This window comes from Tasmannia lanceolata, unplaced genomic scaffold, assembly GCF_043159265.1.
Source record: "Tasmannia lanceolata isolate RefF3 unplaced genomic scaffold, GAP_Taslan_0.1 ptg000011l, whole genome shotgun sequence".
NCBI classification, from domain to species: domain Eukaryota; kingdom Viridiplantae; phylum Streptophyta; class Magnoliopsida; order Canellales; family Winteraceae; genus Tasmannia; species Tasmannia lanceolata.
The window spans coordinates 22,551,916-22,565,498 of record NW_027518688.1 but is presented as its reverse complement, the minus strand read 5'-3'; the positions used below and the strand labels follow the sequence as shown (position 1 = coordinate 22,565,498).

At 40.3% G+C, this 13,583-nt stretch overlaps 1 protein-coding gene across 2 annotated transcripts in view; it reads right to left on the bottom strand.

The window, feature by feature from the left end:
* The window catches only part of ACDO1 (Protein kinase superfamily protein), a 38,402-nt gene that overhangs the window by 17,022 nt on the left and 7,797 nt on the right, over window positions 1-13,583 (bottom strand). For both annotated transcript variants that reach the window (XM_077390720.1, XM_077390719.1), the window contains exons 5-8: window positions 12,818-12,964; window positions 11,772-11,936; window positions 11,362-11,502; window positions 11,035-11,214 (exon numbers count right to left, since the gene is read on the bottom strand). In XM_077390720.1, the coding sequence (XP_077246835.1) occupies window positions 11,035-11,214; window positions 11,362-11,502; window positions 11,772-11,936; window positions 12,818-12,964 (633 nt within the window). The remainder of the gene's footprint in view (window positions 1-11,034; window positions 11,215-11,361; window positions 11,503-11,771; window positions 11,937-12,817; window positions 12,965-13,583) is intronic.

Here is a 13,583-nt window from a genome sequence, read left to right as displayed (position 1 = left end):
ATAGGTAGGGTCTGTAGTAGGAGGATCACGGCGAATAACGTGGGCCTTGCCATGAGCAACAAGATATGTCTCAACTGCAGCCTTCCAAGTCACATAGTTTGCCCCATTTAACTAGACAGTGGTCATCTGAAATGAACCATCCATAGAGGTAGAAGAAGAATGAGCCAGAGATGGTGTCGCACGGACCCCATGGGTCACGCCTGTAGACAGACTCTTAATAACATCAAACAAGAATGGAAAAGACAACCCTAACTACTACTGGGCTCAAAAAACAAAGAGAGATGAGAAGAGGGACAAACTAAAGCAGGAAGAACAGGCTAGACGCGGTTCCTATGAAAACATACATCTGAATCACAGCACCAGAAGGCATCCATTAGTAACAAATACGGAGCCGCGAACAAGATAAAGTAATGATAGAATGATAGTCTAGTGCATTAGGGCACTAGAGAAGAAATAGAGATAAAAGAAAGTGATTAGGGTTAGGATTTTATAGGTGAGAAAAGGGGAGAAATCGAGAGAGAGGCCGAGGGATAGAGAGAGGGAGGTGGAGAGAGAAAGAGAGAGAGGCCCTGAGACGGAGGGAGGGAGAGGGAGGGAGAGAGAGGGCCGAGAGATAGAGAGGGAGCCTAGAGAGAGAGAGAGAGAGAGAGGCTAGGGCATGGGTGGGTGGCGGTGTTGAGGAGAAGATTGGGTGGTCTTCAATCGAGGTCCCTAGGGCTCTGATACCATGTTGAGAGAAAGAGTTGGAGAAGAATGAAAATGAGTTGAGGAGATCTCCCGCTCACTCATGTATATATACTAAAGGAATATAGAGTACAAAGTCTATTATGCCCTTAAGCATATTACATATTCTAACAATTGGGTTACTCATTCTAGTAAAATTGCAACTTTACTTGATGCTTGTTGGGCATAAATCAACAGCTGCAGATTTTACCACGGTTTTGCACGACCCCTTACCGTATCGCTTTGTAAGAGTGCCACCAAAGATTTCTTACATTTGTAATTGAGATTTGGAACGAAATCAAATCCTGAGATTTCCAAATCAGCTACAACAGTGAAAAAATTTGGATTTTCAAATCTGTTCTGCAAGACATTATTTGGAAATCAACATTTGTGGCAATTACCTTCATCCTCGCTGCTCCTCGACCTTGCTTCAGTAGCAGCGAGACGTGCCTCCCTCCCTCTCTCCCTCTCTCTCTGTCTCGTACAACATGAGCGTGAGGTTGATTGATGTATTTTGTGTCCAAAACTCAAATCCAAATACAAAAGCATGAGGTATCCAAACATGGCCTAAGGGTGTGTTTGGATTGCCAGAATCAGGAATCGGAATATTCAACACATCCCATTCCTATTCTTATTCTCCATGTGAAGGAAATCTCAATTACAATTCCAATGTTTGCTTAAAAATTGGAATAAGATGAGAAACCTAATGCAAATTCGTTGCCTTCCATCACCACTGCTGTTCCCCTTCTACTCTCTCTATTCCTCTCCATTTCTACTCTGAATTTTACCGAATTTTCTCCAATTTATTTTTTTTTACCGAATTTGCTCCATAATCTTTTGTATTTCATCTAAAACCATTGAAATCGAAGGACTGAACAGTGATTCTAGCCCGAAATATCTTGCTATAGTTCTTCAGAGAAAACCATGGCAGCATATTGAAAGTTATAAAAATTGAGAAGGAAAGAGAAAATCTGCCAGAAATCAACCTTTCTACAGATTTATAGCTTCAAAAACTAAAGTGACGAGATCCTATAGTTTCTGATCCACGCTAACATGAGTTGCATACAGCATGCACATTATAACACAAGTTGCTACTGTTTTATTTTTTCCATAGAACACCAAACCCAACTTCGACGCTCCACATAACAAAGAAATGGGTGAAGAACCAGTTAGACGTATTTACACTCATTAAGGGTATTCTTGTCATTGTAATAAATATTATATATATATATATATATATATATATATATATTCGTGTGGGAGGGGATCCTCACACACACACTCTCTCATTCTGGTTATCTTCTCTTCTCCTCTCTCTTCTCCAATCTCCAATGTAGAAGACAACATGGTATCAGAGCTAAAGGTGGAAGTGATCCTCCCTCCTTAAGGTACCACATCTCATAGTCCCTCTTATTCTTCCGTTTTTCTTCTTTCATCTCTCAACCCTAGCAGAACCATTTTTTCTTTGGGTTTTTCAATAAACCCTAACCCTAGTCTTATCTCTCTAATCTTCTTCCCCAACACCACCCTACCCCTTCCCCTAAACCTAACCACCCATCTCACTCAACCCTAACCCTAGCCACCACCCCCCTTTCTTGGGTTTTTCAACCCTAGCCTAGTCAATCCATCTCTCCACCTTCCAACCCTTGCTGCACCACCCAATAATCCCCTAAATCAAAACCACCCCTCCTCCCTACTGTTTTTTCATTCCAAAACCCTCACATAGTCCTTTTTCTTCTGAAACCCTAACCCTAAAAGATCCTAAATGTGATTTTCTCTAAACCTTAACCCTAGATCCCTCTATCTAATCATTTCCCCCTCATTCTTGCGTTGAAATCATCTCCTTAAACTAGCTTTCTTGTCAAATCAGTCCTTAATACCATCTTTATTTATGTTCCAAATTAGTTTCCTCTTCCTATTTACCTCGTTATTGGCTCAGAGATGTTGGTTGGTGGTCCTCTTTTCTTCATCATATGTTTGTGTAGCGTTCTCGATCCTTTGTTTATCCTGAAACCGCGTATTAATGTCTTCAACCGTGATCGTTGGTGGATTTTTTGGCCGCTTTGTTGGTGGACTAGTTCGTTGTGTTTGTTCGTGTTGGAGATTTGTTGGCAGCTTTGCTTGTGGCTTTGTTAGCCGCTTTATTGGTGGATTTGTTGGTGATTTTATGCCCACTTTAGTCGTTGTGGTTGGTGGCACTTGGTTTGTGGTGACATTCCTCATTGTTGTTGGTTTCTATTAGTGGATGGTTTTCTGTGTCATTTGTGACCTCATGGTTGTTGGATGTTTGGTGACGTTGTGGTGATTGCCCGCTGGAGTATTGTTGTGGTGGTTGTTTAGCAATTTTGTTGGAATCTTACTGGTGGCTAACTCATTGTTGGTGGATAGTTTGTGGTGGTTATTGGATGATTTGTTGCCTTCTTATTGTTGGGGCATTGTTGTTGGCTTTTTTATGGTGTGTTGATAGTTGATGACTCTCCTGTTGGAGGTTGTTCGTTGCCCTTGTTGTTGTCAATTGTCCGTGGCAATTGTAGTTGGTCGTTGTTTCTTGCCTTGGTCTTCCTTAGGGATCCAGTCGATTCCTCTTTAAAACCTATGGCCTCCCTAAAAGTTTTGGTTTTGAAAAAAATGGCATCCATAAAAGTTGACGAGGACACACCTTCGCATTCTGTTCCATCTCCTAGTTATTTTCGTGCGGAGGCTCCTCTTCAGATGACCTCCATCAGACTTGATGGGACCAATTACCCGCCTTCGAGGATGGCAGTTCGCAACTATCTTCTTGGTCATTGTAAAGGTAGCTTTCTTAAGCGCGACCCTCCGGCCACCAAGGAGCCATTCGTATGATAGGTGGCTCGAGGATGATGTCGTGATTAGATCATTCCAGTGGGGTTGTATGGAACCCCCAGTGGCTGCTACTATGATGTATCTTCAATCCACCAAGGAAGTCTGGGACCATACGACGACTTTGTATTTTGGGTTGATAATCTTACACAAGTTTGTGATATGTTCTCTAAGTGATTCGGTCTCCAACGTGGGGACAAGTTTGTGGCAGCCCATTACAGTCATTATGTCACCCTCTGTTAGCAGCTTGAATTACTTATGCCTTTCACTATCGATCATGAAGTTCTTGCAAAGCGTCATGAGTTACGCGTGGTTTGCTTCCTTGATTCATTGGGCCCTAATTATCTACAGATACGGCAGCAGATTGTGAGTCCTGAGTCCATTCCATCTCTTACTGAGGTGTTTCTTAGGTCCACCGTACGAGGGTCATTCAGGCCAGTGACCCCAGTGTTGATGGCTCCGCTCTTGCTACTTATGGTAGTGGAGATCGAGGTCGTGGATTTGGCCGAGGCCGTGATGGTAATGGATGTGGTGTTAGCCGTGATTCAGGGGGAGGCTGTGAACGTTGGTCTCGCTACTGTACCCACTGTCGTATGGACGACCACAGTGTTGATTATTGTTATGACTTACACCCGGAGCTTCGCCCCTACTGCCCTACTGCTTCCGTTACTACCTGATAGTTCTGCCCCTGCTACATCGATCCCTACTGACTCTTTGGTTGTCAATTATACTGAATATGAGGAACTTGTGTGCCTGCGTGACAAAGGCAAGCAGTCCACTGCCGCATTTGCCCAATCAGGAAGCTCGTCCTGTTTTCTTTTTGGATCTGCTTCTGGATCATGGCTCTCAGGAGCATCTCATCACCTGACTGGTAATTTTAATCTTCTTTCCAGTTAGATCCCTCATGGGCACCTCATACTGCTACATTAGCATATGGAACTACATCTCCTGTCTACGGAGTTGGTGTGGTATCCATCTCTAATGGCCTTCATTTATCTTCTGTTCTTTGTGCTCTCATGGCTCTCAGGAGCATCTCATCACCTGACTGGTAATTTTAATCTTCTTTCTAGTTAGATCCCTCATGGGCACCTCATACTGCTACATTAGCATATGGAACTACATCTCCTGTCTACGGAGTTGGTGTGGTATCCATCTCTAATGGCCTTCATTTATCTTTTGTTCTTTGTGCTCCGTCATTGCTAGTTAGTCTATTATATGTAAGTTAATTGACAAAATCTTTAAATTATTCTATTTCTTTCTTTCCTTCTTACTGTATCTTTCAGGATCTGAAGACTGAGACGATGATTGGTTTAGGCTGTGAGATTGGTGGCTTGTACTATCTTGAATCGACCCGTACTGGTGTTGTGCTTCGCACCTCTGTTGATGCCTATCAGTGGCACTGTCGTTTGGGTCATCCTCCTACCGAGAAGCTTAGAAAATCACCTCGTTTTCTTGTGAGTTGAAATTTCGACCGAAAATTTCGGATTTCGGCGAGGACTGAAACGAAAAGGCATTGAAATTTCGTGAATTTCGGGAATTTCGTCGAAATTTCTATTTAAATAATAATTTTTTATTGCGTTAACTAATTTCGAACGAAATTACCGAAATTTCGAACGAAATTACCGAAATTTCGAACGAAATTACCGAAATTTCGTCCCTAAAATCCGGGATTTTGTGCATCAATACCAAATTTCGCCAGAAATTTCGGGATTTCGGCTGAAATTTCAGTTTTGGATATAACTCCGAAATTTTAGCTGAAACCGAAATTTAAAACCATGGGGAAAACACCATCGAGTGTCCTTCACTTCGCGTGGTATTAGTCATGCGTCGTCCATTTGAACTTATTCATTCAAATATATAGAGTCCTTCACGTACTGTCTCTTTATATGGTTTTAGATATTTTGTTATTGTTAACTAACCAACTTCTGCAAAAGCTTACGCTCTTGGAGAAAGACGTTATTTATCTTTATACTTTAACACTCCTCCGCACTTGTGGCCCACTTGGCAAACACGTGACACATGTGGTCCCACTTTGGGCCGACCATCGCATGTGGATTTTTGCTATCGGGAGGTTTGAACTCAAGACCTTTGGCTCTGATACCATGTTAACTTACCAACTTCTCCAAAAGCTTAAGCTTTTGGAGAAAGGCGCTATTTATCTTTTATACTTTAACAGTTATATTTGTTGATGACTATTCACTTGCTACATGGTTGTTTCTGTTCAAAGATCATTCTGAAGTCATTAATGCATTTCGTACCTTTTATTTTGAAATTGCAAATCAATTTAAATGCCCTATTTCTTGCTTGCGTACTGATAATGCCAAAGAATATTTCTCTAATTGTAATGGTTTTAACCAATTTCTTAATTCATGTGGCATCATACATCAATCTTTTTGTGCATATACTTCACAACAGAATGGCGTACGATATTTATTAGATATGACTCGTACTATCATGTTCCATGTGCAAGTACCCAAGGTTTATTGGGTGATGCAGCTCTCATGGCTTGCTTCTTAGGGATCGTCTCCCTTCTTATGTCCTATCTGACCAGATACCATTCTCTAACTTATATCCATTAGGTGATCCATTTCCCTTGATCCCTCGTGTCTTTGGATTTACTTCTTTTGTTCACAAATTAGCTCCTGGTCTTGACAAACTTGATCCTCGAGTGGAGAAATGTATCTTTTTGGGTTACTCTCGTACTAAAAAACGATACAAGTGTTAGTCTTAGGCTGCAGAAAACCTTTATTTCTACAAATGTCACTTTCTTCGAGGATACTCCTTATTTTCTTATCCTTCTCCTGCTCCTATTGAGATGCCCAGTCTGTTGCTTTCGCTACAGCCGGGTCCTCTAGAGACTCCTCGAGTGACCCCTCCAGCGACGACTACTACAGAGACTCCAGGGAGTCCTCCTACCTCTGAGCCGACAGTCTACACTCGTGGATCACGTCATGCTGTTCTTCCCACTGCCAAGCCATCATCTCTACCCGCCAATCCTCTTCCCCGGTCGGATGATTCTCCATGGGGTACTTCTCTTATATCTGATTCTCCTATTACTTCCCGCACTCGCTCACGCACTACTATACGCCCTATTTCACAGTTTGTTTCTTATGAGCATCTCTCACCTTCGTTTCGCTCATTTGTTTCTAGTGTGTCTTCTATTTTTGTGCCTAAGACAGTATCATATGCTCTTGCTCATTCTAGTTGGTGGGCTGCCATGGATGCCGAAATCGTTGCCCTTCATTCTAATAACACGTGTGGCAGAATGTTTCTCTTCCCTCTGGAGCACAACCTGTTGGGTGTTGATGGGTCTTTACTATTAAGTACCTCCCTGATGGGAACATTGAACGTCTCAAAGCGTGTCTTGTGGCCAGAGAGTATACTCAGACATTTGGGGTGGATTATCAGGAAACATTCTCACTTGTGGCGAAGATACATTTCGTCCGTGTTTTGATCTCCATAGCTGTTAGCTGTGGTTGGCCACTGTATTAGCTAGATGTTAAGAATGCGTTCCTTCATGGCGAGCTTACTGAGGAGGTATATATGGAGCAACCTCCTGGATATGTTGCTCAGAGGGAGATGTGCTCATAAGTTTGTCGCATTCGAAAAGTAATTTATGGGCTGAAATAATCTGCGAGGGCATGGTTTGGAAGTTTCAGTGATGCAGTCTTGCGCTTCGGCATGAAGTAGTGTGATGTTGATCACTCTGTTTTCAGCTATCAGTCCACTGGTGGATAATGATAGTATCCGTGGAAGATATTGTGATCACGGGAAATGACAAAGGTGGCAAACAGAGATTAAAGACTTTCCTCCAGAGAGAGTTATCCCCAAAGACTTAGGTCTTCTCAGATACTTCCTTGGAATCGAGGTAGCACACTCTCGTTATGGACTTTCTTTGTCGCAGAGAAAGTATACATTGGATATATTAGAGGAGACAGGTTCTATGGGGATAAAACCAGCCTCTACGCCTATGGATCCGAATGTGAAACTCCTTCCAAAGCAAGCAAACCTGTTGGACAATCCTGGTCGATACAGGAGGTTGGCTGGAAAGTTGATTTATTTGACACTCACTCGTCCTTATATCTCATTTACCATAGGAGTGGTTAGTCAATTTATGAGTTCTCCTCGTACATCTCATTGAGCAGCAGTGATTCAGATTGTCAGGAACTTGTTGAGTAAACCAGGGAAAGGCTTGTGTTTTAAGAAATATGGTCATGAGAGAGTAGAGGGGTTTACTAATGCAGATTGGGCAGGGTCACTAGCAAACAGGAGGTCCACAACTGGTTAGAAGTTACTGTACTTTTGTTGGAGGTAATAAGGTGTCTTGGAGAAGTTAGAAGCAAGATATTGTATCTAAATCCAGTGCAGAAGCAGAATATAGAGCTATGTCATATACAAGTGGAGAACTGATTTGGTTATGATCCTTCCTATCAGAGATTGGTTTTTCATCTTCAGATCGAGAACAGTTGTATTATGATAAAAGATCTGCAATTCATATCGCTACCAACCAAGTCTTCCATGAGCGAACCAAACATATTGAAGTGGACTGCCACTTTTTTTTAGAATTAATGATTTTATTGCATGAAAGACATATTTGTTACAGAGGGACGAGGCATCCCATGGAATGAGTATGCAATATCATGCAAGATTACAAAATGGGAAGAAAAACACTACGCAAGGGTGTAGTCCTCGATACGAAGAAGAACGGTCAACACCTTCAGATAATTCAAAGAGGTGAAATATGCACCATGTTTACTCGATCAGCAGACCAGCTTGCAGATATGGTCACCAAACCATTAGGGCATGTTAAGTTAAAGGATGCTTGTAACAAACTAGGAATGTATGATATATACTTGAAGAGTATTCTTGTCATTGTAATACATATACCGTGTGTGTATATATGGAAAACTGTTTGTGAGCTCGAGCTCATATAGCTTATATGAGCTCGAGTGCCACAAACACATGGGTCCCACATTTTTTGGGGTGATCCAAAGCATTCATTTGGAAGGCCTTTACATAGATAGGGTGTGTACCAAAAATCAGGTCCATAGGGGATCATCCTAACCCGTCCAAAAGTGGAGGGAAGAATGGACTGACACTGTTTGTCGACAAATCTGCCCATTTTTGCCCTCCACTTTTAGAGGGGTTAGGATGATCCAATGCACTCGATTTGTGGTACACACCCTATCTATAATGGGGCCTTGCAAATGAATGGTTCGGATCACCACGAAAAAATGTGGGACCCATGTGTTTGGGCACTCGAGCTCATGAACAGTATATATATATATATATATATATATATTGGTACGTAAGCTAGGATTAGGCAGGACCCCTACCAGATATATTAAAAAAGAAGAGGATTACAAATTCAAGGGGGTTTAAAGGCCAAGCAAGGGGGAACAGGCCCCCAAGGCATCAAAGGAAAAGAGAGAGGGCCTTTAGAGAGGCACTAAACATGAAAAAATAAATTACAATCAATAATGAGGAGCTCCAGAGGAGTCGCGAGCAATAAGATCCAGCAGTTGAGGCGGGATGTCTTGAACTGGAATATCATCTCCTTTGCAGAGGCAATCCGGCTTTGAGAGAAAATCAGCAGGCTGATTTCCTTCCCTCCAAATATGGGTGATCTTCCAATCATTGAAGGTGCTAAGAAGGGATTCAATTCGACCAAGAAGCAAGATAGCTTTCCAGGGGCATTTAGACTCCTTAGAGATGATTTCAACAGGAGATAGGGAGTCAGATTCCACCCAGATTTTGCAAATGTTTTTGGATCTGGCTAACTCGAGCCCATGTCTAATAGCTTGAAGCTCCAGGATGTTGATTTCTGATTTAGCTTTCAGAGAGGAGAATAGACTGTTCATGAACAGTATATATATATATATATATATTGGTACACACCCTATCTATGATAGGGCCTTGCAAATGAATGGTTTGGATCACCACAGAAAATGTGGGACCCATGTGATTGGGGCGCTTAAGCTCACCAACACTTTCCTCTATATGTGTGTGTGTGTGTGGGGGGGGGGGGATCCTCTCTCTCATGCGCTCATTTCTCTCATTCTCGTTCTCTTCTCTTTCTCTCTCTTCTCGAATCTCCAATGTAGAAGACAACAAAAGCAGACATAAAAGACGAGAATTATCTCTCTCTCTCTCACGCACTGATTTCTCTTATTCTCGTTCTCTTCTCTTCTCCTTCTCTCTCTTCTTCAATCTCCAATGTAGAAAACAACAGAACCAAACATAAAAGACAAAGGATTAGCTTGTTAAGAGGACCGTAATGAGCAAAACAATGAACTTGCTTGTGTTTTAAGTTCTTGATAGAATTTTTCTAGCATCCCATTAATGGAAGTTATATTCAGGGAATGTAAGAAAAAAAATGGAACATGGCAACAGAAAATGAAGCTATCCATGAGAAAGAAGAGTCACTTGTAGTATCCTGGGATCCTAGGCCTCTCGGATGGCCTGGAGCACAGTAGCGATGGTGAGAGCATTGACTTTATGATTTGTCAAGCATGTGATGGGCGAGCAAATACTGATGCAATGTCGACGATCTGCCCGTATTCCGTGAAATTGTTAAGAGATGGAGAACGAGAGCAAGAGGAGAGAGGAAAATGGAATATTCTCCTAATTGGAAAGCCAAAACAGGCTTGCATTCAGTGGCCGCTACAAAATTAAGGTATGATCATTTTCCTTACAGGACTCCTCCAAATCACAAGCCATTCCCATCTATTTTAAATAAATCAAAATGAATTGTGTTTGAAGTTGTCAAGGGAATCTAGGACTTTCTATCCATAAATGAAAGTTTATAGAGGCTCCCAAAGAGGTAGTTTGATTTTCTTCATCTCCTTCGAAATACTCCACTAGTCCGCTACACTATTGCCAAAGTGAGGCTCCTTTCCATGAATTTAAATGAGTACCAACTGGATAGAATTTCTTATCCAGATCATCTGTTGATTTAGGATGATGCACTAAACAATATAATATGACCGAAAAAGCGAGTCTTCATGGAAAATTCACAAGGGATTAGTTGAGAAGGAGAAAGTTTCATGTGTTGCACCAACTTCCATGTTGACGGAAAAGGACTTCATCGAGAATCAATATGTGTTCACACTCATTCAGAAGCAACCTCTGTGAAAATTTTGGAATTGACTAAATATCTAAGAATGGGCATGCTCCATTTAGAATTGCAATTTTAATTTCTATTTCTTGAAAACTCCTTGTTCCTTTTATACATTTTTTAAACATTATCTTCCCTTACAATTGTCTTGTTGTCTATTATTTTGGTTTTACTAAGCAAAAGCTATTAATACCAAAAAGATTATAATAAAACTATAGAAGTCATAACAAAATAATGCCTCGGCATGCTGTTACAAATCTCTCAATTGCATTATATGTCCAAATAATAGAAACTAGGGATCCATTTAGCACATGTGAAATTGTCTGACCAAGATTGTTCATGATATATCTCACCTGGCTAAGCACAGCAACATTCCCAAAGTCAACATATGCAATACGACCATCACGCATTGCAAAAATATTTCCAGGATGTGGATCTCCATGGAATAATCCAAATTCTAGCAATTGCCTCAAAGCAGCACTGACTCCAACAGTCAAAAAACCATTTACGTCAATTCCCGCTTCCCTAATAGCCTGAGTCAAATCACACAAGGGTGTCATGTGAGAAAGTAAATTCTAACGCACCAAAAAAGATAAACCCATTTTGAATAAGAATACTAACTTCATTCTGATCTTTGGTACAATAAATGATACATGAAATCTATTTGCTAGTATGCTAACCTGTGGGTTCGTGCATCGAATTCCATCAATCCACTCCATTACTAAAACGCGTGAACCTGAGAGCTGTCTATAAACTCGAGGAATCTTCACAGTAGGATCATTTTTGAAGTTTTCTAGAAAATCTTCAATATTTCTGGCCTCCTGAAAGTAGAACAATACCGAGGGCTAAATTGAAGTTAAATTAAAAAAATTAAAAAACTTATATGACAGCTTACTTTGGTAAAGGAAGAAACTTAATCACACAAGTAAAAATGCATTCACACACTCCAGCATGTATGCAGAGCCCCATAAAAGCTCAAGATGAATTCATCTTTAACACTTCTGGGCCAAGATCGATATTTCGCTTCTTTCATTTGGAATGATTAGTAGACTTTAGTAAAAAAAAGATACTGGGAAGCAGAAAATTTTACCAGAGTGTAATCAAGCTCCTCCAAAAGCTTCTCACCGAATTCGTCGACAATGAGTTCTGCATTGCAGCCCAATTTTTGTAGACTAATTCCATTCAAGAATGAAGCAAGATTACGAAACAAGAAGAGATCTCGATAGATTATAGGTTCTATCTCTGGCCTTTGTACCTAGAAATAGATAAGATTTGGCTCATGTTATAAACTTAGTTAACTCTTCTAAATTTATGATGCTCAATCACAGAACCTACACAAGTAGCAATGCTTAAATACAACAGCATAAGTCAGCAGGTAGTATGGAGTGATACTTTGATCTGAAAACAAGTAAAATATTGAACTAAGATGTAGAAAACATTACTATCAAACCTAACATCCTGAAATGCATGGTTTTAAATTTATACCGAAACTGACACGAAATGACCGAAATATTTCTATTTCCATCCCCACCAAAACCGAAACCAAAATGACCGAAATGCATAAACCAAAATCGTAAGTGTAATAGTCATATATGTATTATATAATTATATTTATACGAAGTGAATGTAAAATGTTGTGCATGCATTATTTATAAATAAATATATGAATTACATGTTAATTTTTTTTTTTTTTTTGAAATACATGTGAAATTTAGCAGGTACTAAATTGTTTGACATGCGCGACAGTGCATGTCCTTATGTGCTTGATGTTTTAAACCATTATGGGTGGTTATTTTGCTTATATGATGATTTCTAAGTGTGCATTTGTGCTTATTCTATCCTATACTGAAGTTTCATCTTTAAATTCTATCATTTGCATACTTTAAATTCTATCATTTGCATATGTTTTCATGCGTTTCCTTGATTTTGCACGATTTCCACCGAAATTTACAACCAAAACTGAAAAGTTTCTGTTTCCATGGGGTCCGAAATCAAAACCAAAATTTAAAACCTTGCTGATATGAAAAGATGGGAGACAACAAATACAAAGATATATTATTTCTAAGAACGCAAACTTAAATTGGTCAAGAGATTTCAAATGTCATCAGCTGTAAAACTAAAATATACATCGCGAACCTTAATAGCAACATCCTCCCCTGAATCACGTAGAGTGGCACGATAAACTTGACCAAGACTTGCAGCAGCTATCGTCCGTGATGAAATTTTGCTGAAGACTGTTTCAAGAGGTTTCCCTAGTTCCTCTTCAATAATAGTGAAGGCTTCCTATAAAATTCAAAACCCAATTGTCTTTGGAAAATCATCTCAGTCCAGCATACTAGAAATTAGATCTTTTCAGATTAATATTAGAAAATAAACATTCCAGAAACCTCAGGGTCTGTTTGGATGGAGAGAGTTACCTTGTAGATTAGTAGTATAAGGGGTCAATAGGGAGGAGACAAACATTTGTAATGTTTGATCTACCTAGGATTTACCTGGTAGAATAGGGATAGTAGTGTTTGGTTGCCAATCTCGTAAGAGTAATGGGAGGGGGTGTCATTACCGATATATAGAAAGAGAAGAGAGAGAGAGGGAAGAGAAAGAGAAAGAGAGAAAGGGAGAAAAAAGCAAAATTCTACTTGAAAAATTCTTCCTTTTTTGAATAGGATGTCATGGAAGGTATAAGTAGGGAACATGAGTGCCACGTCACAAGCTTAGGAATAATTAGCTTTGAATCATGTCTAGTAGTCTCTAGGGATTGTGATGCTAAATTGGCTACGAAACACCAAAAAGTTACCAAAAAAGCATTTCTTCCACTTGGAACATCCTCGAGGATGCCAGGCATGTAGCAATCAAACAGGCCCAATAATATTTCCATACCCCCAAAATGCAGTGTATTGCCTAC